The 23,831-nt window shown below is 48.0% G+C and overlaps 2 protein-coding genes across 2 annotated transcripts; both read left to right on the top strand.

Moving 5' to 3' along the window:
• The first annotated feature begins 207 nt into the window (after positions 1-207).
• Positions 208-4,428, top strand: LOC106654137 (14-3-3 protein epsilon). Its single transcript, XM_014373865.2, has 4 exons — positions 208-587; positions 2,115-2,421; positions 2,827-3,170; positions 3,440-4,428. The coding sequence occupies exons 1-4, from the start codon at positions 524-526 to the stop codon at positions 3,493-3,495; spliced, it is 771 nt and encodes a 256-aa protein (XP_014229351.1). The 5' UTR covers positions 208-523; the 3' UTR covers positions 3,496-4,428.
• Positions 4,429-5,491: 1,063 nt separating this feature from the next.
• On the top strand, positions 5,492-23,369 carry LOC106653136 (protein dachsous). The gene is made up of 12 exons (XM_023462830.1): positions 5,492-7,207; positions 7,272-7,452; positions 7,520-8,604; positions 8,682-9,384; positions 9,454-9,677; positions 9,759-11,602; positions 13,695-14,580; positions 14,660-14,945; positions 19,853-20,149; positions 20,250-20,739; positions 20,810-23,137; positions 23,198-23,369. Exons 1-12 carry the CDS (start codon positions 5,492-5,494, stop codon positions 23,367-23,369), a joined length of 10,212 nt encoding a protein of 3,403 aa, XP_023318598.1.
• Positions 23,370-23,831: the final 462 nt, after the last annotated feature.

The raw sequence follows: 23,831 nt of genomic DNA, 5'->3' as shown, positions 1-23,831 counted from the left end.
CGCGTCGCGTCATCGTCGTTTCGCGGCCGGCGCCACCGGTCGCAGCTGTGCTGCTGCTTCTGCACTCGTCACCGCTTTACTTTGCGTTTGCCGCGTGGGGGCCGCCGCCGCTGCCTAGCCTCAGCCTATGCTATATGCTATGCTATGCCTGGCCTGGCGCGGAGCCGCCGACGCCGCTGCCCGCTGCCGCCGCCACAGCCGCTCTCTGCTAGCTTAGCTTGCACGACGGCCGTTTCGCCATCTACGTTACTACGCTCACGTACGTGGCCCATCCTTAATTCTTCGCTCAAAGTTGTGTGTTCGCTACATGTGTATTCCTTGACCTCGGCTAGATCGCTAGATAGCTCTCTCCGTGTATCCGTGCAGCGCAGCAAGGCGTCGCTTATTGATTCGGGACGATATTCACTACGTGTTCTATTGTTTATTTATCCCGCAAACCAACGGGGCTCGCGCGAGATTTTCAACCAAGTTCTGTTACGAAGTTTCTGTGTGGATTCGCAACGAGACGACCTGAGCCATCAACATGACAGAGAGAGAGGACAATGTTTATAAGGCGAAACTCGCCGAACAGGCCGAACGTTACGATGGTAAAGTCGCATGGTATTACACACATTCTTAGTCTGGTGGCTGGTTGATTTTGACGATTATATTCCGGGGCTTTCGTGAAAAAAAAAAAAAGAGAAATTGGAGACGACGTAGTAGTTCCGCTGGTGCCGCGGGGGCCCCTCTCGGCTGCCGCGGCACCTAGCCGACATGTAATAACTCTCGGGGTCTCTCTGTATTCTCTTCTCGTCGTGTAACGCACACTCGGGAGTCGCGAGACGAGGCAAATATATGCGTATATGTGTGTAAATGGAAAATCATATTCGCACACGCGAGGCGCTTTTGCTGCTACGCGGCGAACCTGGAAATTGTTGAAAAGTACTTTATTTGCCGAGTCTGCGCGTGCGTCACGCTTAAAGCCAGAGAAAACAAATCGATCGATTTTCGCTCAAATTATGTCCAGTTACGCTGTGACTGCATTTTACGTACACGAGCCGTATATGACGCGCCATGTTGTTTTTATCTAAATAATTTAAAATATTTCTGGCCCGGTTAATGAACAAAATCTCAGCCATTTTTCGTCAGCTTTTTCGATAACGCTCACGATTGACGCCCATGATTATTATGATTACACATTTTTGCAACGCAATATATTCTGTATAATGCATGTATTTCTCCAGCAGCGGCATGAAAACCAACAGGCTAATACAGCTTCTGCTGGCACTTGCACACATCCAAGTCATGATTTATCATTGAAATGAATTTCTTTGATTGTTCATTATGCTCAAGGAAATTCAATATAATGATTTTTTAACATTTTTCTCACAAAAATTAGCAAAACTCATGATGGAGTCTTGAGTGACTGAATAAGGTTGTGAACTGATTTTGCCTCATTCGTTAACAAAATTTCAATATTTACAAGTATACTTGAATTATAATTCACATTATATAGTAATTATTTTATGATTTGATAACTGATAGCATATATTCTTCAAATTCCAAAACTCAAAGATAATATCAGAGATAAAATCTAGCGGTTAGACGCTGTGTTTATCTTATATTGTATAGATAATCTATATAATCTTATAGCCATTTTACTAAAGCATTTTATAAAAAAATTAATAAAAATCTAATCTATTTTGAGTCTATCTAGCCACTTATGATTGACTATTTTTCATTAATGAACACTAGCGTTGAATCATCATGATTTCCAATTTGAAAAACTTTGAGTATATCCATTTTAAAACTCTCAAGTATAATGTAATGTAATTGTAAAAAAAAGTAAAACTTTAGTCATCAACTGGTTTTTTCTTAAAATACAAATTGTTCAACATTCCAGAACATTCCATGACAATTTACTAGCCGATGGGTATTTTCCTTTTACCTAAACATGCCCCGGCACCAAGCTGGTCAAATTGAGTTATGTTACTTTTATACATTGCAAATGACGTTAAACCCGGTTACGACCCACGTCAATATCAATTACGTTACAGAATATCGTAACGACATTACTTTTTTTAACGTCGAAAATAACCAACGGCATTAACGTATTTTTTGTTATCTTTTTCCAGAAATGGTCGAAGCAATGAAGAAAGTTGCGTCGCTAGACATAGAACTCACAGTCGAAGAGCGCAATCTTCTATCAGTAGCATATAAAAATGTTATTGGTGCGAGGAGAGCGTCCTGGCGAATTATCTCCAGTATCGAGCAGAAAGAGGAAACTAAAGGCGCCGAGGAGAAGCTCGAGATGATCCGTCAATACCGGGGTCAGGTCGAAAAGGAGCTCAGAGACATTTGCGCAGATATCCTCGGAGTTTTGGAAAAACACCTGATACCCTGTGCATCCACCGGAGAATCAAAAGTTTTTTACTATAAAATGTAAGTTGAAGGCCTGCTGCTGCTTCTGCTCTCAGCTGCTGGTCACGTGTATATCACGCGCTCCTTTTTGAGAAACACACATGAGTCAATTTCCTATTTCGACACTCGCACAGTAATTAGCGCATTATCAAACGTTTCGACCATGAGTAAGACGCACGATCGTTTCAGCTGATCCGTTGTATATACGGTACATGGAAGTACACAATGTCATATTGTCATATCAAACGCATTAGCGGTATTAACTATACGTATAGGAGCCGGTCAATGCTCCATTAGTGAATCTATAGCGCCATCGCAGTTCCACAAGTGTTTGGCACCTTACCCGTTTACCTCGCTGAGCCTCGAATTTCCTCAACTCGCATACTTCACATGTAAACATGATATTTTTTTCTTGTAATTTCGCAGGAAGGGAGATTACCATCGTTACTTGGCAGAATTTGCAATTGGCAATGATAGAAAGGAGGCTGCGGAGAACTCGCTCGTGGCGTACAAGGCGGCCAGCGACATCGCCATGACAGACCTACCGCCAACACATCCCATCCGTCTCGGACTGGCTCTCAACTTTTCTGTATTTTATTACGAAATTCTCAACAGCCCCGATAGAGCTTGCCGCTTGGCGAAGGCCGCGTTCGACGACGCCATCGCAGAGCTCGATACTCTGTCCGAAGAAAGTTACAAAGATTCCACTTTGATCATGCAACTGCTCAGGGATAATCTCACGTTATGGACTTCTGACATGCAGGGAGATGGTAATAGAAATACTATAGATACTTTTCTAAATCATCTATGCATTTTAAAAAATTAGCACTATTTTTTGCTTATTGCAAAAGCTCCAAAATTACGTGACAATTGACTGCAATCTCTTATCCATCTTTTAAAACTTTTTTAAAACAATTTTAAAGACCAAAAGACCCACTGGACATTGAATCTCAATCACATTATTTTTTAAACATTCATGTAATTTTTTGGAAATTTGTTACATATTGAACTTTTATTAATTCTTATTTCATTCTCGCAGGTGAAGGTGAACATAAAGAACAGCTTCAAGATGTGGAAGATCAGGACGTTTCGTAACTTACTAAATAAAACCAATGAATATAAGTTGAAGATAAGAATGGTATTATTATGCAAGAAATAATCAGTCTAGCTGGAACAAGAATGCAAAAAAAAGGATGATCGTTTAGTAATTTTTGAGTGTAAAATGCATACTCAAGCCAAACCATTTTATCATTACTAATAAATATAATACACGTGTAACCATATGTAATGCAAACTCTCATGATCTTCATCTTGCAGTAAAACAGTTTTGACTTTCATTGTACTTGAGCTTAAGAAAAATAACCAACAGGAAACATTTTGAATTTTCATTATCACAAACACTTACTGTAACTGTTTTTTCATAAGACTTATAATTATTATCGTAATCAAAAAACTATAAATTGTGTAGCCTTGGATCGTGAGAAATAATTTCAAATTTCAAATCAACAATAAATTAAATAGAACCCATATTCATTCATTTTTTCATCCTTGATACAGCTCAATTTCCCCGCTCATGAAACTCACTCGATTATACACAATTTAAAAACGTAACGACAAATTTAAACAGTAGAGTAAGCAATTAATAAGACAATCGGAAACAATCGCGATAACGTTTTTTCATCGTATGATTTTTGCCTCGCGTGCAGTTGGTTCATTTTTCGAAATTATGTTACTTAAAAAACATGCATTCCATATATTATATACATAGAAATCTGTGTGAAAACTGACTTTTCTAATCCGATTTTCGTTTGTATTATCAATCAAATTGTCAAACATTTTTCTGAATTAAAAAGGAAGGCTGATATTAAACATATACAACAAAAAAAAACAATGAGCATTTAACTAACAATGTTATTATATTAACTATTATAAAGCAAGACTCATCTATGCATTTACGAAAGTTGTGTTTTTCGAAAAATTCACTAAACCAGCATCATTTTTCATTTATGTCACAGCACAAAAAAAAAATATCTTCAAGAGACGCTGTATAATTTACTAGAGATTGTGTCTTTATTACGCCAATCATGATTTTATTTCTACGATATTGAATTTGTTTGTCAGAAAATATTATGATTTTTAATAAGGACTTTGTCACTAAAAGTAAGAAAAAATAAAAATAACATTGGATTTCTCTAGATCGAAAGTTATATTTTATTCCTCGTGAAATTCCTTACGGAGCCTTCCTCTTTCTCTCTCTTTCTCTCTCTTTCTCAAAAACGAAGCCCAAACGCAAAGTATCGTTTTTTTTCTTTCTCTTCTCCTCTCCTCTTTATCCCTCGTTCCATCTCCTCCTCCTCTCTCTCACTCGCTTCCCTCTTGTACACTATACATACCGCGCAAACACGTATAAAGAGTTAAGCGCGCTACATGCGATCCGGTATACATATACGACGACGAGGAAGAGAGTCCCTACTTTTGGGCCTTGCATATCTTTCAACCTTACTCTCTCTCTCTCTCTCTCTCTGCGCGCGGAACAAGCTCTGTATATATATATACGGACGCGGGAAGGGAGAGAAGGAAGACTCTCTGCTGCGGAGGAGAGCAAGGAAGGTATAATATAATGCTCCTGCACTCTCTTATACAGGCAGAGCAGAGCAGTTGCCGCCATGTCAGTGTCGAGCTAAGTGCATTACGGGAGCGCGAATACGCACACAGGTAGTGGAGTACTCGAGGGGGAATCTGTATTTTCTCCCTGTATAATATAGGTGTATAATAATATTGCGAAGCTCCGATGTGATTTTTGTAAAATAGTTTTCTGCGTTCCTCGGCGTAGTTCGACAATCGGCCTGCTGCAGTTCTCTAATGAATCTCTCTTCACGGTGCACGTGTGTGTCGTTTTTTCACCTGTGCGCTGCACCCCTCCTATATGGTACGCGAGAGTCAAGTTCACGCTACACGTTTATTACGCGCGCGCTCGAGGCATATGCGTGCGTAAAATCGGATGCCAAAGTTGGAAAGTATGATCGTGAGATCCGATAAAAAAAAAGAAAAAACCGTAATGGGCACGTGACGAGAACTAAGCGATATCAACATGCTTGACTCCGAACGTCGATCGAGCCTCTTGGCTCTGCTGCTGCTGCTACTGTCGATAAGCTGCTGCAGCTGCTCGGCTGAAAAGGTCTACTACCTCGAGGTGTCGGAGAGCGCCGCGCCCGGCACCCGTATCGGCTTCATCAACGTCGACGTCAACAAGCCCTACCTGATAGTGCCGGTCTCGGGCAGCGCCATCGACAGCGACTTCAGCATCGATCACGTCACCGGCGAGATCAAGTCCAAGGCATGGCTGGATCGCGAGTCCCGGCCCCTCTACAGCCTCCTCGTGCTGCCCCAGAACGTGCGCGTCGTCATCAAGATCCTCGACGAGAACGACAACGCGCCGCAGTTCCCCGTGGAGCGCGTGGACATCGAGTTCCCGGAGAATCTGCCGCGCGGCTCTAAGCGCGCCCTGCCCCCCGCCAAGGATCCGGACCTCGATCGTTACAGCACCCAGCGCTACGACATCATCGCCGGCAATCACGGCGACTCGTTCAAGCTGGTGGCGCATCGCGGCTACGACGGCATACTCTATCTCGATCTGCAGAACAGCGTCGCGCTGGATCACGAGCAGCGCTCGAGCTATCAGCTGCTGATCAAGGCCTTCGACGGTGGCTCGCCACCGCTCAGCTCCCAGCTGCAGGTCAACGTCACCGTGCAGGATGTGAACGACAACGCGCCCGTCTTCGAGAAGAACGCCTACGTGGTGGAGCTGTACGAGAACGCGACGCTGGGCACGCCGATACTGCAGTTGCAGGCCCGGGACGCCGATTCGGGCGACAACGGACGCGTCGTCTACTCGATCAATCGACGTCAGTCCGATCGCGAGAAGATCTTCGAGATCGACGAGGCCACGGGCCTGGTGAGCCTCGGCAAGCCGCTCGACTTCGAGACCAAGGAGCGTCACGAGATAGTCGTAGTGGCGCGCGATCTTGGCGCTCAGCCGCTCGAGGCCAGCACCTTCGTCACGATCTTCGTCGTGGACGTGAACGACAACGAGCCCGTGATCAACGTGCACTTCCTGTCGGACGACGCCTCGCCCAAGGTCAGCGAGAACGCACCGCCCGGCGAGCTGGTGGCGCGCATCAGCATCAGCGATCCGGACTCGCAGCACGAGTACCTCAACGCCACGGTCAATCTCACCGGTGGCGAGAATCACTTCGGCCTGGCGACCCACGAGAACACGCTCTATCTCGTGGTGGAGGACCAGCTGCTGGATCGCGAGTCCAAGTCCAGGTACGAGCTCGTCGTCGAGGCCATCGATTCGGGCCAGCCACCTCTCAAGGCGTCCAAGAGTTTCCAGCTTCTCGTCTCGGACGAGAACGACAACGCGCCGGAATTCGATCGGCCGATTTACGAGTGCGATCTGTTGGCTTCGGCCGAGCCGGGAAGCTCCCTGGTGAGCGTCCAGGCCCGTGATCCCGATGAGGAGCTCAACGGCCAAGTGAGATACTCGATACTGGGAAACTCCAGCTGGTTCGAGATCAACGAGGAGACGGGCCTGATAACGACCAAATCGCCGATCGATTGCAACGTCGACGCGACACCCGTGCTAGTGGTGGAGGCTCGAGATCTCGGGGAACCGTCTCTGGCGAGCACCGCGACGGTGCGCGTATCCATCAGAGACTCGGACAACAACGAGCCGGTTTTCGATAAGCCTTTCTACAACGTGTCTTTACCCGAAGATTTTCCCATCGGCAATTGTTTCTTCAAGGTAGGAATTAATAAAGTTATACGATGTAAGAATGAATTTAAACATTTTCGTTTATGGTATCCAGATGACAGCTGTGGACTACGATTGCGGTATCAACTCCATGATCAATTACACGATTTTCAAGAGCACCAGCTCGGACGATCTGTTCGTCGTCGATCCAGTGAGCGGAGACGTTTGCTTGAAGAACAATTTGGACCGAGAAAAGTCCGAGGTCGAGGAAATCCTAATCGCAGCCGTTGACAAAGGTTCCTTATCTCATTTCTAAAAACCCTGAACCATCTACAATTTTTATACTTTTATAAATTTATACAGGTGGTTTGAGCGCGTACTCACTCGTCCGCATCAACATCATCGACGTAAACAACAATCATCCGACTTTCCTGCGCAGCGAGTACAACGTTACGATCGAAATCAACAACAGCAATGCATTAAATAATCAGAAGCAGCAGCGGTCGGCGATCGTGCGCTGCTCGGCCCACGACGCCGACGCCGGCTACTTCGGCCGCGTGCAGTACTACTTTCTCAACAGCCAGGGCGGCCAGGACGTGTTTCGCATCGACAAGGACACGGGCGAGATCTTTCTCGATCGGCCGGACCTCGTCAACAATCACGTGGTCTATCAGTTTCACGTGGTGGCTATAGACTACGGCGGCCTGAAGAGCAAGAACGAGGCCGTCGTAAGGATCACCGCGGTGCTGAAAAACTCGTCGTTCGTTCGGTGCAGTTGGCCGCGGCAGATCGTGGAGGCGAGGGAAGATCTGCCGATCGATTCGGAGATCGGTTTCGTCGAGGTCGCCGCTACCAGCAGCAGTGGCAGTAGCGGTAGCGGCTACTCGTTCTCCCTGCAGCCCCGGGACAACGCCGACTGGCTACTGGACACTTCGACGGGTGCTCTGCGCACCAAACGGCCACTGGATCGCGAGGCCCGCGATCACTACCTACTGAGCGTCCGTCTCAACGACACCGTCTCCGTCGGCTACTGCCAGATCGAGGTGCGAGTCGTCGACGTCAACGACAATCCACCCGAGTTCCAGCTGACCCAGGCGAGGATATCCGTGCCCGAATCGTACGCGCTGCACAGCACCCTGTACATAGCCAGCGCTCGGGATCGGGACGTAGTACCGAGTGGAATCCCCGTGCGATACTCGATCAAGGACAAGCAGGAGCAGCAGCTGTTCGGCTGCGACGCCGAGTCCGGCGAGATATTTCTCATCGCTCGGCTGGATTACGAGCGACAACAGAGACATCGGCTGGTTGTGGTGGCGCAAGACGGCGACGGGCTGCAGTCCAAGCTCGAGCTGGACGTCGAGGTGCAGGACGTCAACGACAACAGTCCGATTTTCGAGCAGGATCGGATATTCTTGACGATCAAGGAAAATTACCACTCGCCTTATCCCGTGAGTCCTGCATTATGATTATAAAAATAAAATAAACGATCGATTTTTTTTTATTCATTTATTCGCGTGTACTTCAGATATTCAAGCTACAAGCGAGCGACAGCGACTCGGGCAGAAACGCCCGTCTTCAGTATCAGATCCTCGACGACGACAACGACTCGGGCCCGCTCGACATCAATCCCGACACGGGCTGGCTGACGCTGAATCGTGGCTTCGATCGCGAGGCCAACGACAGTCACGTATTTCGCATCCAAGCCAGCGATTGCGGCCTGTTTCCCCTCACGGCCACCGTCGAGCTTCGCATCCAGGTGCTCGACGAGAACGACAATCCGCCTCGATTCGCGCGCGACTCCTACTCCTACGAGATCGTGGAGAACGCCGAGGCCGACGTGTATCTGCTGGATTTGGTGGCTCACGACGCTGATCAAGCCGACAACTCGCGACTCGAGTATTCGCTCAGGCCGCAGGACGATCACGTGAAGATCGACCCGAGGTCGGGCAAGATCACGATCAGAGCGAGTCAGCTGGATCGCGAGACCACCGAGCTGTACAGGTACGTGGTGGAGGCGCACGATCACGGCAGCCCGAGGCTGGTGGCCAGGGTGCCGCTGGAGATCAGGGTGCTCGACGCCAACGACAACTCGCCGATCTTTCTCACGCGCAAAGATCTCGCTGTGCACGCGCGAGAGTATCAGCCGGTCAACACGTTCGTCGTGCAGATGCAGGCTGTGGATTACGACGCCGGTGACAATGGGCGAATCGCTTATTCCATCAAGCCCGGTAAGTCGTAACGATAAAGTATGTGATTTTGATTCGCTTTGTAAATAACCACATTTGTTTTACGTATAGAAAATAAGACTCGAAGCCACGAAATGTTCAGCATCGACGAGAGCAGCGGCGTGATAAGACTCAGGGAGGTGCTGGTCCAAGAGGAGTGCGACTCTTACGACGTCTTGGTCGCCGCGACCGATCTCGGCAATCCACCACGACAGAGCGTCGATTCTCTTCGAGTCAGAGTCATCTCCCTGACGGATCAGCAACGCATCTCTTCCAACTATGTATTGCGTTTCGAGGTAATTACTATATTATAATATCAGCTGTGTCTTTTGACGAACTGCAAAAATAATGATATTCGCTCGATCGTCCCACTACAGGTGTATGAGGACATCGACGTAGGCGAGCAGATCGGCAGTCTGCCGCGCATCTTCAGCGCCGGTCATCGCGTCAACTACACGATTCTGTCCGTGACACCGGCAGACAGCTCGACTCTGTTCGAGGTCGAATCACCGAGCGGAAAAATAATCGTCACCGACAGCCTCGATTACGAAAAGGTCCTCGAGTACAATCTCGAGATCGAGGCGGTGGATCTCACCGCCACCGGCGGTGGAGTCTCGGTGCTGTTCTCGGTGACCTGCGTCGTCCTCGACGTGGACGACAACGCGCCCGCCTGGCCCGAGGATCCGGTGTTCATCGAGATGTCGGAGTGCGCCGCGCTGGGCTCGCGCATCCATCAGTTCCGAGCGCAGGACGCCGACAACGACGGCGACGTCGAGCTGAGATACAGCATGAGCAACGAGCATCCGCCGGGCTCGGCCGATCTCTTTCATCTGGACGCCATCACGGGCATACTGTCGCTGAAGAAGCGTCTGGATTACGAGACCGTGTCCGAGTACTTTTTCCGCGTCAAGGCCGAGGCGGGAAGTCGTAGCTCGTGGTGCTCGGTGAGGATCGGCCTGCTGGACGAGAACGACAACGATCCGCGTTTCGTCGTGCCGCGAAACGGCGAGGCACCGCTGCTCGTACCAGTGAACGCCAAGAAAGGCTCGCAGATCCAGCGTATAATCGCCGTCGACGAGGACAGCGGCGAGAACGGCCGCGTGACCTATCACCTCAAGCGCGAGCAAAACTACGTGAGCCTGAACGAGACAACGGGCAGCTTGAGCCTGCTGAGATCGCTGCCGGACAGCGGCCTCGAGATCGACGTAGTGGCCAGCGACCAAGGCTCGCCCACGAGCAGATCGACCAGCATGAGGCTCCGACTGATCAGCAACGGGCAGGCGCAGAAGATCTCGTCGTCGCAGATCTTTTACTCTCAGCCGAGCGTGCGAGTGTCCGAGACGACGCGAATAGGCACGAGGATCGCCGATCTCGAGCAGTTCACCCTGTCGTACTTCGAGAACGTCACTTTCTCCGTGCCGGAGCAGCAGCGGCAGTACAGCGCCGAATTCGAGGTGCTGAGCGACGGCGGCGTCGTGCTCAGGGCCGCCCTGGATCGCGAGCGAGTAGCCTCGTACTCGGTGCCGGTGTTGGCGCGCTCCAAGCGCCAAGTGGACGCGACGACGCTGCGCGTGGCCGTGCTCGACGAGAACGACAACAGGCCGAGCTTCGCGGCCGAGTCCTGCGCGGGAAATCATCTGGTGGTGCCGGAGAACAGTGGCGAGGGGGCGCCGATGGCCGTGCACCGGGTCACGGCCCACGATCCGGACGAGGCCGAGAACGCCACGATCGTCTACACGATTCACGCGGGCGACGACGACAACGAGTTCGAGCTCGACGAGACAAGCGGCCTGTTGACGGCTTCTAGTCTCGATCGCGAGAAGACCGCCAGATACGTGCTGATTATCAAGGCCAGCGATCAGGGCACGCCGAGCCTCGAGTCCTACTGCAATCTCACCGTCACGGTGCTCGACGACAACGACAACGCGCCCCTCTTCATCGAGAACGAGTACACGGTTAAGCGAAACGATGATGTTTTTGACGACGACGACGACGACGACGAGTGCTCTCGAAACAAGGCCACGAGCTCGTCGTCGTGCAACGCCACGAGAAGCTACGAGGCCCACGTCACGGAGAATCTGCCGATCGGCACGAGCGTGATGAAGCTCACGGCGGTGGATCCGGATCACGGCGTCAACGGCAAGGTCATCTACTCGATGAGCGACGAGACCTTTTACGAGTTCAATATCGACAATCTAACGGGAGTCATCACAACGTCAGGGTAAGTTTCTTCGATTGCGAGTTATTTTTTATGAGTTAAATTTCTTTACGTGCATCGAGTATGAGATACGAGGTAATCGTAGCGACATAAGATCCTACGGAGACAAGCCTTCCACGCGCTTTGAACCTTCGGTCCTCGCCTCGCGTCAATTTACCGGCTGCTGCAGTTAATAGTTTGAGGGCGCTGTTTAACGATCGCACGTGGTTAAAACAAAAAAAACACGACGATCCAAGTACTGTGCAGTGTCGCGCGCGACTCGATCTGCGTCTCGCTCGCATACATGCGTGCGTGTTCGTGCATAACGGTGGTTCTGTCAAACGCGAAACAAGTACAGCGCGCCAACATCGAGTGATCTTGATGAAAAAAAAAAAATACAAAGTGATCGCGAATTAGTGAGCAAAACCATGTCCGCGTCGAACGATGAGAGTTTACGCGAAGAAGGTCGCGCATACAACGAACAATCGAACAAATTAGAACGATTGCTGAGAATGCGTGACGAGTGCAACTGGGAAAACCGAAGAGAGCGATACGAATTTCTTCGTCATTTTTGCGACTTTCTCAATGATCCGGGCTACCAATCTCTGAACATCCGAGGCATTTTTCAAAAGGAAATTAATTGGATTCTGCAGAAGGAACCAACGCTTCCCAGGTAAGGAGATCAAAATGGCCAAGGTGAACGATTCGTCAATTTCGTGGCTCGCGGCCGGCTACAAGAATGAGCCATATCGCGTCGTACTTTATTGCCGCTACAATTTTCTCACTCGCTTGAAATTTACAGGTTGAGACACGCGCGTTTTCTCCTAGCTTGCGCGTACGGCACGAGCGAAGTCGTGGAGGATTACCTCGAGCTCGGCCAGGATCCCAATAATTTTTCCCACGAATCGATCGATCCACCATTACACGTGGCTCTGTACCGCGGTCACAAGGAGGTGGTCGAGTCGTTGCTGAGACACGGCGCCGATCCGAATATGGTCAACGAGCATGGATCCACACCTCTTCATGTTATTTGCAACAGAGACGATTACTGCGACGACGACGACGGCATGGCAGAGCTATTTTTTAAAATCAACGACGATATCCACGAGACCGTACAAATCGACGCCGTAGACAAGTTGGGTCGGACGCCCCTTCAGTGGGCCGTGGCGAATGTTTTGCCGTATACCGTCGATGTTCTTTTGGATCGCGGTGCCGATCTGTCCAACTTTGTTTTTCCCACGAACTTCGCCGAGGGGTTTAAACCAGAAAATTATGACATTGAAAACGATTTTAAATTCAGTCTTGCATCCGATGCTACGATTGTCGTCGAACTTCTTGAAAAACGAGGATATGAACTGACGCGAAACGACGCCCTGGTGATCATGAAATCTTTCGACAATTACAGATTATTCGAGAATCTTGAAAAATCTTGGTATAACGACGAGGAATTCGCGAGCAAAGCGAAAAAAGTAATGGTGAATCCAAGCTTGTCGCTCTACGACTTGATCCGTTCAAAAACCAAACAGGCGGAAAAACGAGTCACATATTCGGTCTACGAGAAGTACACCCAAGCTGGTTACTTCGATTCATTCCTCAAAAAGCATGTTGAGGCTTGCGCCGGGCATTTCTGCGAGAAACTATTGAGAAACTTTTTCCGGCGATGGGTTCTCGATTCTTTCATGGAGCTGACGCACTACCGACTGCCAATTCTCTGTTGTGATATAATCATTGATCAGCTGAATAACGAAGATTTACGCAATATTTGCATGGTGCCAAGCTCATGATCGCTCTCATTTTTGTAACGGGTTTACTTCCGGGTACTGAAAAAAATTCAACTGTATAGAAAATAGCTACATTTCAATAAAATCATAATTATAAGAAAACTTTTATTCATATGTTTGTAATAGAAATAGTACTAATTTTGTTTAACAATGAGTGTTCATTATGTACATAAATAAAAAATATTTAATTTCTTTTTTTATTCAATTAAAACTATATTCGTGTGTTTTAATTTTACTTCAATATTATTTAACAAAAATCATAAAGAAATTATACTGCTGTTTGTTAATTTTTTTACGCCAAAACCGTATCCTAATCTGGGCACGTTGCTTTCCAGACCTATCGATTACGAAAAGCGCAAGCACTACTCGTTCAAAGTTCTGGCAACGGACAGCGGCAGGTCGACAGTGCGATCGACGTTCTGCCGCGTCGACATCTACGTGAAAGACGTCAACGACAATCGTCCCGTATTCAACGAGTACCTTTACCAAATCGATCTGCCGGCCGACACCCCGGCGAACCAGGAGGTGTTACGAGTCGAGGCTCGCGACGCCGACGACGAGCTCAACGGCCAAATCGTTTACACTATCGTGCACGACGACGTGGACGACGGCGACGCGAAAAAATTCATCATCAACGAGAGATCCGGCTCTATCAGCGCGACGCAGTCGCTGCGCGAAAACGAGACGAGACTGTATCGCTTGAAAGTCGTGGCCGCGGATAAGGGCACTCCGTCTCTACGTACGCAAGCCCTCGTGGAGTTTCGACTCGTGGGTCGTGGCGCTACCGCTACGGATCATCTACACGCCAACGCGGCCGCGCTGCAATTCCAGAGCAGCGTCTACACGATCGAGATCCGAGAAAATCTGCCCGCTCGCACGGAGATTCTGCAGGTGACGGCGCTCAGGTACAACGGCCGCAAGCAGCAGGTGTCGTACTACATCGGGGCGGGCGACGACGAGGGCCGTTTCGAGGTCGATCGACAGTCCGGGGTGATCAGGGTGCACGACCCCGGCCAGCTGGACTACGAGCTGTGGAAGGGTCGCTCGATCAATCTGACGCTTTTAGCAAAGACGCCGGACGACGGGCCGCTCGTCAGGGAGGCCTACGCCAAGCTCAACGTGTTTCTCAAGGATGCCAACGACAACGCGCCGATTTTCACGCAAAGCGAGTACTTTGCCACGGTGGCCGAGGGCAAGCCCAAGAATTTCTTCGTCGCCAAAGTACGTATATAATAAGCAATGAATTATATTACGAACGCGACTACGATTTGTTTAATTTTTCCTTTCCGATTGCGCGCAGCTACTAGCCATCGACGAGGACGAGAAATCCAACGGCCAGGTCACCTACAACATCGTCGACGGCAACGTGGACAACGCCTTCGTCGTGCAGTCGTCCGGTGTGGGCGTGGTGCGCACCAACATCGTGCTGGATCGCGAGATACGCGAGCGCTACAGCCTGACGCTCATCGCCACGGACAGCGGCAGTCCCCAGAGGACTGGCAGCGCGACCCTCAACATACGCGTCATGGACGTAAACGACAATCGGCCGACTTTTCCGGAGTATCAGACCATACTCGTCCGAGAAGGTAAGATATTCATTCGAGCACGTGATGGTGACTTCGATTAAAAAAAATTCATATAACTCATGATTTGCTTTAAATATTACTGCGAACTCGCGCGATTATAAAAGAAAATTGAAGCCAAAAAAAATACTACAAATATTCATTCATGAGAAAAATCTATCATGACGCGTCTTTGCATGAGTTCACGGTGCTGCTCCGTGAATCGCATGCAGCTGCCGTGAGTCTCATATCATGTCACAACGCGTGGATATACTCATAAGCTCGCTGTTACGTGAGTTTGCTCACACGATTCAGAACACCGTTGCCTGAAAATGGAGGGGACGCATCATATCATGAATGGGACATGGACACGCTGGCATCAGAAACTGCTTTCACTAGTTCTGGCCTGTAGCCGCCAAGGCCAACATGCCACATATCATCTTTTTTGCTCCTCTTGTTCATTTTATAACAAGAATAAAAAATAACATCAGCCATCTTCACCATACAATTTTTAGCCTTGAAGGAGCTTTTTAGCCTGCGCAGATCGTTTTTTAATAACGTTTACCCACGAACTAATTTTCGAGAAAAAATTGTGAAAAGACTTTTTATACATTGGGTTATGTAACCCAATTGCTACCATGTGTGACGTGCAAGGGTCTGAGCCGTAGCCACACATGTTATATAGAAACGTATATACCCGTTTGCTACCATGATATATAAAAGCATTCTGCAGCCAATATAGATTTCGAAAGTGAAAAAAATACCAATTCTAATGCAATGTAATACATAGAAAAACACATAATGTGTAAGAGAAAACGTGGCAATAAAACACATCAATGGGCCGTGACTGAAGTGACTTCATCCAGAACAGTGCCAGTTCGGTAGTGTAACTACAAGATCAATTCCAAGGCCATCAAAAGAGGAAGTTTCCGCGTCATAAATGATGAATTTTTTTACCAAAATTTATTTACCAAAATTGATAAATTAGATGTTACGAATAATTGGTAGTTTCAATTTTGACAACAATCGTAATTTTTAAATACCATTTTTCTACATAAAAATGATTTATCGCACATAATCTTTCTTTCCCACGTGTCGATGCAACTATACTTCGTTGTCATACATAGCATATGTGATTTCTTTTCGCCTCTGCTTCATACGGTCATGAGGTAAAAAAAATGTAATTACACAATTTGAACACCAAAACTTAAATTCTAAACATATGAACATTTATTCTTTTGAATAGAGAAAACTCGCATTCCCTAAACATTACAAAAACATCAAATATGTTTATGACTGTTACGAGCTTCGTCCCGCAGTCGCCAAGCAAATATTGCGTAAATCTTCGTTATTCAGCTGATCACAGATCATTTCACAGCAGAGAATCGGCAGTCGGTTGTGCGTCAGCTCCAGGAATGAATCCAGTGCCCATCGCCGGAAATTATCTCTCGCTATTTTTTCGCACAGATGCACAACACAAGCCTGACTAGGCTTCGCAGGCAGGAACCAATATTCTCTCACGGTCGCAAACTTGTAGCATTCCATTAACGATAATCGCTTTTTTGCCTCTTCGGGTCGTAATTGGATCAGATCATAGAGTGACAGGCCAGATTTTACCATCAACACTTTCGATTTTACCACAAATTCCTTGTCGTCTGTCCAACACTTTTCAAGATCCTCAGACTTCTGAAACAGGCCAAACTTGTCGAACAATCCCATAATCGTCAGGATGTCGTTGTCTTTCAGTTCGTATCCTTTTTTTTGGAGACGTTCGGCGACAGCTAGAAGGCCAGACGCCAGTCTCAGCTTGAAATTGATTGAAATAGCGGCCAACTCCGGTTCCAATCTCTCTGCGAAGAGTTTCGCATGTGGAAAAGCGAAGTGGGCCAGCTTCGCACCGTTATCGATAAGTACATCGATCGTATTCGGCAAGAGGTTTGCTACCGCCGATTCGAGAGGCGTCAGGCCCGAGTTGTCCACGGCATCGACTTCCGCCCTATAAGGCATACCCTCGTTCATTTTGAAGAATAGCTCCATCAAGCCATCGTCGCAGCTGGTGTTTTTGCAAATTGTGTGCAAAGCCGTCAAACCTTCTGCGTCGGTTAGGTTTGGATCGGCCCCATTTTTTAACAACAATCCAGCTAACCTCTTATGGTTACGAGACAGGGCATAGTGAAGCGGACTACGACCCGAATTGTCCTTGACATTGACCCGTAGCGACTGATGTCTTTCTTTGCAGATCTCGAAAAACAGGTCCACCAAGTAAACGTCATCGTCGCTTATGCAAATCATTTGCAAAGGGATCGTTCCGTTGTTGTTCGGCAAATTCGGGTCGGCGCCGTGTCTCAGCAGCAGTTCGACCACGTTCTTGTGCTGTTGTTTCAGGGCCACGTTCAGCGGTGAATCGCCCGTCTCCGGGTTAATACAATTGGGATGGGCGCCTAACTGCAGGAAATTCCACACGACGTCGTCGAGGCCCGCCATGCAGGCCACGTGCAAATGCGTCAGGCCGCGCTCGTCGACGTAGTTCACGTCGTATCTGTTAAAAATTTCAAATAGATCGCGATACAGCTCGTTTTTGTTGGGTAGCCAGAATCTGGCCGCCCGATGGACCGCAGTGGTGCGACGGCTACTCAGCGTTTTATCGATGCACTCGGGCGCGTCTTTGTAACCGGTCTTGGCTACGAACCCGACGAACAGCGTTGGTAGATAATCTTTGTGAGTATTTATAGAATCCATGAGGAGAAAGTCAACTTCTTCGGGCCGAAAGATGTCTCGAAGATCGAGATGATGATCTATTGAATAGTTGCAGATTAGCTCGTAAATGTGATAGAGAAGTTTGAATCGTTCTTTTTGACTTTGCCAGTTAACATTTTTCCTCAAATTCTTCAATTGTTCCAGATTCTCCATTTTATCGTATATATTCTTACAGTTATATACGAGCCATTCTTGTTCTTGTTCTTGTTCTTCTTCTTCTTCTTCGATGTGGTTGAGTACGTCTTCACCGCACACACTGTCCTCAAATTCGTGGTCATACATTTTGTGGTAGTTCACTTGTTAATTCACAGTTGCTTACAATATAAAATACTATTCACTTTTTTTTTCTTTTTTTTTTTTGAGGCGAAAATCACTTGCTGCAGTCGACGCGGTCTTTCTTCGTTCTTCACGCAGCGGAGTCGCAACGTACACTAACTGTCTCAGTTGCATATACTACACGCCACGAGGAACTTAGCCTATACTTTCATTTGTATATTAACGTCGGTGAACGAACACGCACGTAGTACGTACACGTAAGCGAGAGTTCGAAGCACATATAGAATTACACACCACACGACGTTGCGTAGACGTTACAGAGAAATGATTCATCCGTACAAATTATTCATGAGAGTATAGAAATCATGCGATATACGGTATACACTTTCATCGCCGGGAGATAGCGCTCCCTGTAGGAGATTCGGTCAATTACAGCGCTTCGAAAAAAGTTTCAAATTTCAAAAACGTCTGATTTTTTTTTAATTTTTAATGATGTTCATTCTAAAATAAATATTTTTTTATTACGGGCTATAAATATGCATTAAAGATGCCTTAATCAATTACGGGCAGAACCACAGACCATGGTCACTTCTTCTTGTACGAAATATTTGAAAATCAATGTACATTTCTGAAATTCGTACATTTTTTCACGAGTAGGATTGAACATAATGAAAAAACGGTTAGGTGTACGAAAAATTTTAAAAAAATATATACACAGATGTGAGAGCCCTAGGTGATATCGCTCAATAAGATACAAGAAAACCAAAATCATATTCAAATATTTTATACCTTTGTCTCTCAATGATTAAAATTTTAATCATTTTTTTAATCATTAAAAAATCAAAGTAACCACGTTCTAAGTATTTTTTCAGACCTTGAATTTGATCGATAAAAAATGTGGGTGAAAAAAAAACTTTTTAAAGGGACCCCCTAAGAACCTCATCAGAACCAGAAGAATAGGATAAAATCAACTATACCCTGTTTCGCTAATTCTTATGTAAATTTACATTGAATACTCGTTCAAGCAATTCTTAATAGGTTTAGTATTACGGTTGCTAAATGAAATTTTACAAAAATCCAAAAAAAATTTTTCTTTTAAGATAAATACTTTAAAGAGCAACGTTGGTTTTGCTACTTTTATGTTTCCAATCAAAAGCAGAGATTAGTTTTACATAAAAAATGTAAAACTATTTTTCAGCGTTTTTTAAAGCGGAAAATTTACAGCTACAAGAGAGATTAAATTTAACGTTTAACCACCCAACCAATTTCAATTTTGTTAAATTGTTCACGTGGTGATTTTTTCGATTTTTGTTGAGGATGAATAGTCTCCCAAGATGAAGTGTCTAGGATGAGATGTCCCGGATGAGTTTTCGCAGGAAAAGTTGTCAAAAAATGACTAGTCTGGTACTTGATTTTTTCAGCTCATTCGCTTCATAAGGAAAATATCCAACTCATTTAGTTTAAAAGGAAAATATTCTAATAAAATAAATATAATTCGAATAAATAATAATTCTATTGGGATAAAATAATCGTGCATATAAAATTTAAGAGATATTGAAACTCTGAGAAACTGTTATTTATTTTAATTTTCCTCCTGAAAACGTAAAAAGAATCGATTTTTGAATGCAAATCGTGCTGCAATTTTTGTGTTAACCAAGAGATCGAATTTTTAATCGTCTTATCTCCATGATTACATCCCCAATAAGGTATACTTTGAGTTCCTGTACTTTCAGATGAATATAATGTGCATTTCTACGCGCGTCCTGTCGTCACTCCCAAACGCAGCGGCACTCTGTATATTTTTCCAGTTACCAAGCGAATCAGCCTCGAAGCTCGCTGCTTCTAAAATAATTTTCCTGATTATCATTCTCAAAAAACTTCCAATGAACGTGTTGCAGATGCCGCACCCGGGGCTATATTGGCCACGGTTACGGCAAACGACGTCGACAGCTCGTCTCTACTCACGTACGAACTGAGCAACGTCCCGACCAGCTCCAGCTTCTCTATCGATCGTTACGGCGGTCGAATCTTCATCGTCGAACCGCTGGACGCCGAGGCTCGGTCGGAGTATGGTCTACGCGTGACCTCGAGCGACGGCGAGCACAAAGTGGCCATCGATCTTAAAGTCGTCGTGGTCGACGTAAACGACAATCCGCCGCGCTTCAAGCAGCTCGTCTATCTCGCTACGCTTTCTCGTGAGTCATCTTTATCAATTCATAATGTTATTGTTTATCAAGTAAAATTTACAATCTTGATACCTTAAAATTGTTTTCTTTTTTATATCGAAAAATCGAGCAGAGCACCAAAAACTGCACACGATCACGGACATCGAAGCGAGCGACAACGACTCGTCCAATCGCAACAACGTCATAGCTTACGACTTGCTTCAGCCAGTCGAGAGATTCGCCATCAATCCCTACAACGGGACTATATCGTTTGAAAATTCATTGCTCGGTAGCAGTTCTACCAGCACCAATAACGATGAGATCGAGCTGACGGTGATCGCTCGCGACAACGGCAATCCTCAGCTCAGCGGCTTGGCGACTCTGCTGGTGCGTTTGCAGGGTGGCGACGCTCACCTGGTCAATCAGAACGTCAAGGTCAGCCTGAAGGAGAACGCCACCCTGGGCACGAGTCTTTACAGATTCCATCACGGAAACGGCACGTACGAGCAGCAACAGCAGCAGCTGTACCAGACGATCAGCGGCAACGGAAGTAAATACTTCCAAGTATCCGGTGACAGCGTCGTGCTGGTGGAGAAATTGGATCGTGAAAAATACGAGAGGTACTGTGCTGTACTTATGTATTGAATAATTTATATTGCGTCCATTTCATGAATTTTGTTTTCTTCTCAGGTTGTTTGTCAATTTGAAGAATGGCCTCGACAGTGCTTCGGAGAACTCGATCAATATCCACGTGCAGGTGCAGGATGTCAACGACAATAGGCCGATCTTTAAAAATAACGAGACTTATCTTACGATCAAAGAAGATATTCCTATCGGCAACACGCTCGCCACGCTCGAGGTTCGCGACGACGACGTCGACCTGGCCGGCGAGGTCGGCTTCGAGCTCATGTCCGCCAGCGACGCGAATCTGTTCAGGGTCAACGAGTCCACGGGCAGCGTGACGATCACGCGCAGTCCCGACTGCGACATCGGTGGAAACTCGGCTGAGTCCCAGTACCTCGTGGCGCTGGCCTGCGACAAGGATCCTCGAGCGAGCCTCTGCTCGCTGGCTCGGCTTCAGATACTCCTGATCAACGTCAACGACAACCTGCCGAGATTCGCCTCGTCGACTTATCGCCGGGTCGTCTACGAGAACGAGCCGCTGACTCTGATCGCCCGAGCCATCGATCTCGACGGCCCGGGCGCTCACGGCCAGTTCACGTACTCGATCGCCCCGGCAGCGGCGGCGGCCGCGGAGCAGCAAGCGGACATCTTCTCGAGCGGGTCCGACAGCGACACGGACGAGCGTTACTTCAGGATCGATCCATCCTCGGGTCTGGTGACGAGCAGCGAGTCGTTTGACTACGAGCGCCGTAAGAGCTATCGTTTCGCGATACGCGCCACCGACCGCGACAACAACTACGCCGAAGCGCAGGTGCAGCTGGAGATCAGGTCGCGCGACGAGTTCCATCCGCAGTTCAGCGAGCGCGTCTATCGCTTCAGGGTGGTGAACGCCGCGCAGATACGCAAGGAGAAGATCGTGGGCTACGTGATGGCGCAGGACGCGGACGCGGGTCCCGACGGCAACACCACCTATCACCTGGTCACGCGACATCCGCTCTTCCGCGTCGATCCCACCTCCGGGGCGCTGATATTCAAGCCCAATCGTACGCTGCTGGCTTCTCTGTTATCGCAGAGCAGTAGCAAGCTGAAGCTGCTGGTGCGAGCCGACAGCGGCGAGGTGAATTCCCTGGGCAATCTGACGCTGGTCGAGATCGTCTACGCGACGACGAGCTCGGTAGCTGGCGGCACTGGCTCCGGCTCGTCGAGCAAGAACTCTGACTCGATTCACGGCTTGACGGGCTACGACGACGTGATCAACGAGACGGCGCAGCCGGGCAACGAGAAGCTCGTCGTTTGGATCGGGGTTACCTTGCTCATGCTCGTCGCCGGTTTTCTCGGTGTGCTCTCGTACCGGCACTTTTACGGCCAGCAGCGAGGCAAGAGGTCACCCGGTGGTGGTATCCCCGGTGGCCCGAGTCTCAAGGTCGAGACGAACATAGCCGTGCAGGCTGCAGCTGCTGCGGCTGCTGCTGCCGCGGCGGCTAGTAGCGGTAATTTTGCAAAATCTTCGGCTTACCCGTTCGCCAACTTGGCCGCCGCCCCGAGCGTGTCGTCGTCGAAGCGTCAGTTGGCCGCGAGCGAGGTGAATTACGCCACGGCCGAGACAGTGAGCCAGATCACCAACGCCTATCATCAGTCCCAGACGTCGGACTTCAACAACATCCTGTCGAATTACGCCGAGTACAGCCAGCCCGAGGAGATCTTCCTGTCGGAGCTGTCGCTGAGCAATCAGTCGGGCTCGTCGGGCCACGGCTCGGGGGAGGACGACAACGCCGAGGAGGACCTCGACGACGAGGACTTGGACGACGACGAGGAGATCGTCATGTACAACAAGTCCGAGATACTGGTGGACGATCTGAGCAACGCCTCGATACAGAACATACAGGACTATCTGGCGAGGCTGGGCATCGTCGAGGCGGCCCTGGCGCCGGGTAGCAAGCAGGGCTCCTCCAACAACGGCGGCGGAGAGCATGGGCACCAGGGCGGCGCCGAAGTCAATATGGACGACGACGACGACGACGATATGTCGGACAAGTACTCGAGCGTGTACGAGTGTCGGCGTAAGATCGACGCGCTGCAGGCCAACATCGGTGGTGTCCAGCAGCAGCTGCAGCAGCTGAGCGAGCAGAGCCCGAGCGCGCCCGAGCTCGCCGGCAGCAGCTTCGAGGAGCAGTCGAGCGTCTTCTACGATTGGAACTGCCTGCTCGACTGGAGCCCGGAGTACCAGTCGATGGCCCACGTGTTCAGCGAGATAGCCCGACTGAAGGACGACACGCGCAATCTCAATGCCTTTCTGCAGCAGCAGCAGTTGAGCGAGCAGGCCGAGGCCAAGCTCAAGTCTCTGCTGGTGCATGTGTCCTCGGGGGCGGCAGCAGCGGCGGCTGCCTCGTCGTCGTCATCGGCCACCATCAAGTCTCACAATTTGCCGATGAACAGCGGAAGCGGTACCGGTAGGATCGTGCCCAAGTCGCCGATCGACTACGACGTCTCGGACTTCCCGTCGATGGCTCTGAGTCCGAGTTTCTCACCCGCCATGACGCCGCTGGCCAGTCGAAGCCTCGACGTCAATCCGTCCATACTACCCGTGCCACACAAAACTAATCAGTATTCCGGCGCGTCCAGCTAGTACGAGATTTACTCATGAGATGAGAGATTTTAGGGTCTAATAATTTTTTTTTGTAAGATTTTCATTTTGCCATTTGGAAAAAACAATTTTTTAAAGCCATCCATCATTACTCCGAGAAATTGGCTAGCTATAGTCCGTTTCTTAGGAAGGTGATATTTCAAACTTCGCTGGTATTAAATAAATTGAAAAAAATAAATGTTATAGATAATTCTTTTATACGATTATTGTAGTGCCTACACGCGTTAAGCGCCGACTGACAAGTAAAATATTGTGAATAATAATTAGATTAATTAATTTCGTACCTACTTTAATAAGTTCATTGTATACTCATTGATCAATTAACGTGTAAGATATTAAGAAATATATGATAATAAAATTATTACGACAAACTAAGAAGCTTCTTGCATTTGATGCCAATATTATTATGGTATATAAGCTGTGTTACACTATCACTAAAGTTTT

Source organism: Trichogramma pretiosum, unplaced genomic scaffold, assembly GCF_000599845.2.
Source record: "Trichogramma pretiosum strain Unisexual culture from Peru unplaced genomic scaffold, Tpre_2.0 scaffold1, whole genome shotgun sequence".
NCBI classification, from domain to species: Eukaryota; Metazoa; Arthropoda; class Insecta; order Hymenoptera; family Trichogrammatidae; genus Trichogramma; species Trichogramma pretiosum.
The sequence above is the reverse complement of the archived record's forward strand: the minus strand, read 5'-3'. Positions and strand labels throughout refer to the sequence as shown.

Excerpts from the sequence above, each read along its gene's own strand:
- LOC106654137 (XM_014373865.2), top strand. The coding sequence starts at position 524 with ATGACAGAGAGAGAGGACAATGTTTATAAGGCGAAACTCGCCGAACAG. Across the intron at positions 2,422-2,826 it reads AAAGTTTTTTACTATAAAAT|GAAGGGAGATTACCATCGTT; the intron begins GTAAGTTGAAGG and ends GTAATTTCGCAG. Across the intron at positions 3,171-3,439 it reads TTCTGACATGCAGGGAGATG|GTGAAGGTGAACATAAAGAA; the intron begins GTAATAGAAATA and ends TCATTCTCGCAG.
- LOC106653136 (XM_023462830.1), top strand. The coding sequence starts at position 5,492 with ATGCTTGACTCCGAACGTCGATCGAGCCTCTTGGCTCTGCTGCTGCTG. Across the intron at positions 9,678-9,758 it reads ACTATGTATTGCGTTTCGAG|GTGTATGAGGACATCGACGT; the intron begins GTAATTACTATA and ends GTCCCACTACAG. Across the intron at positions 14,946-19,852 it reads GACCATACTCGTCCGAGAAG|ATGCCGCACCCGGGGCTATA; the intron begins GTAAGATATTCA and ends AACGTGTTGCAG.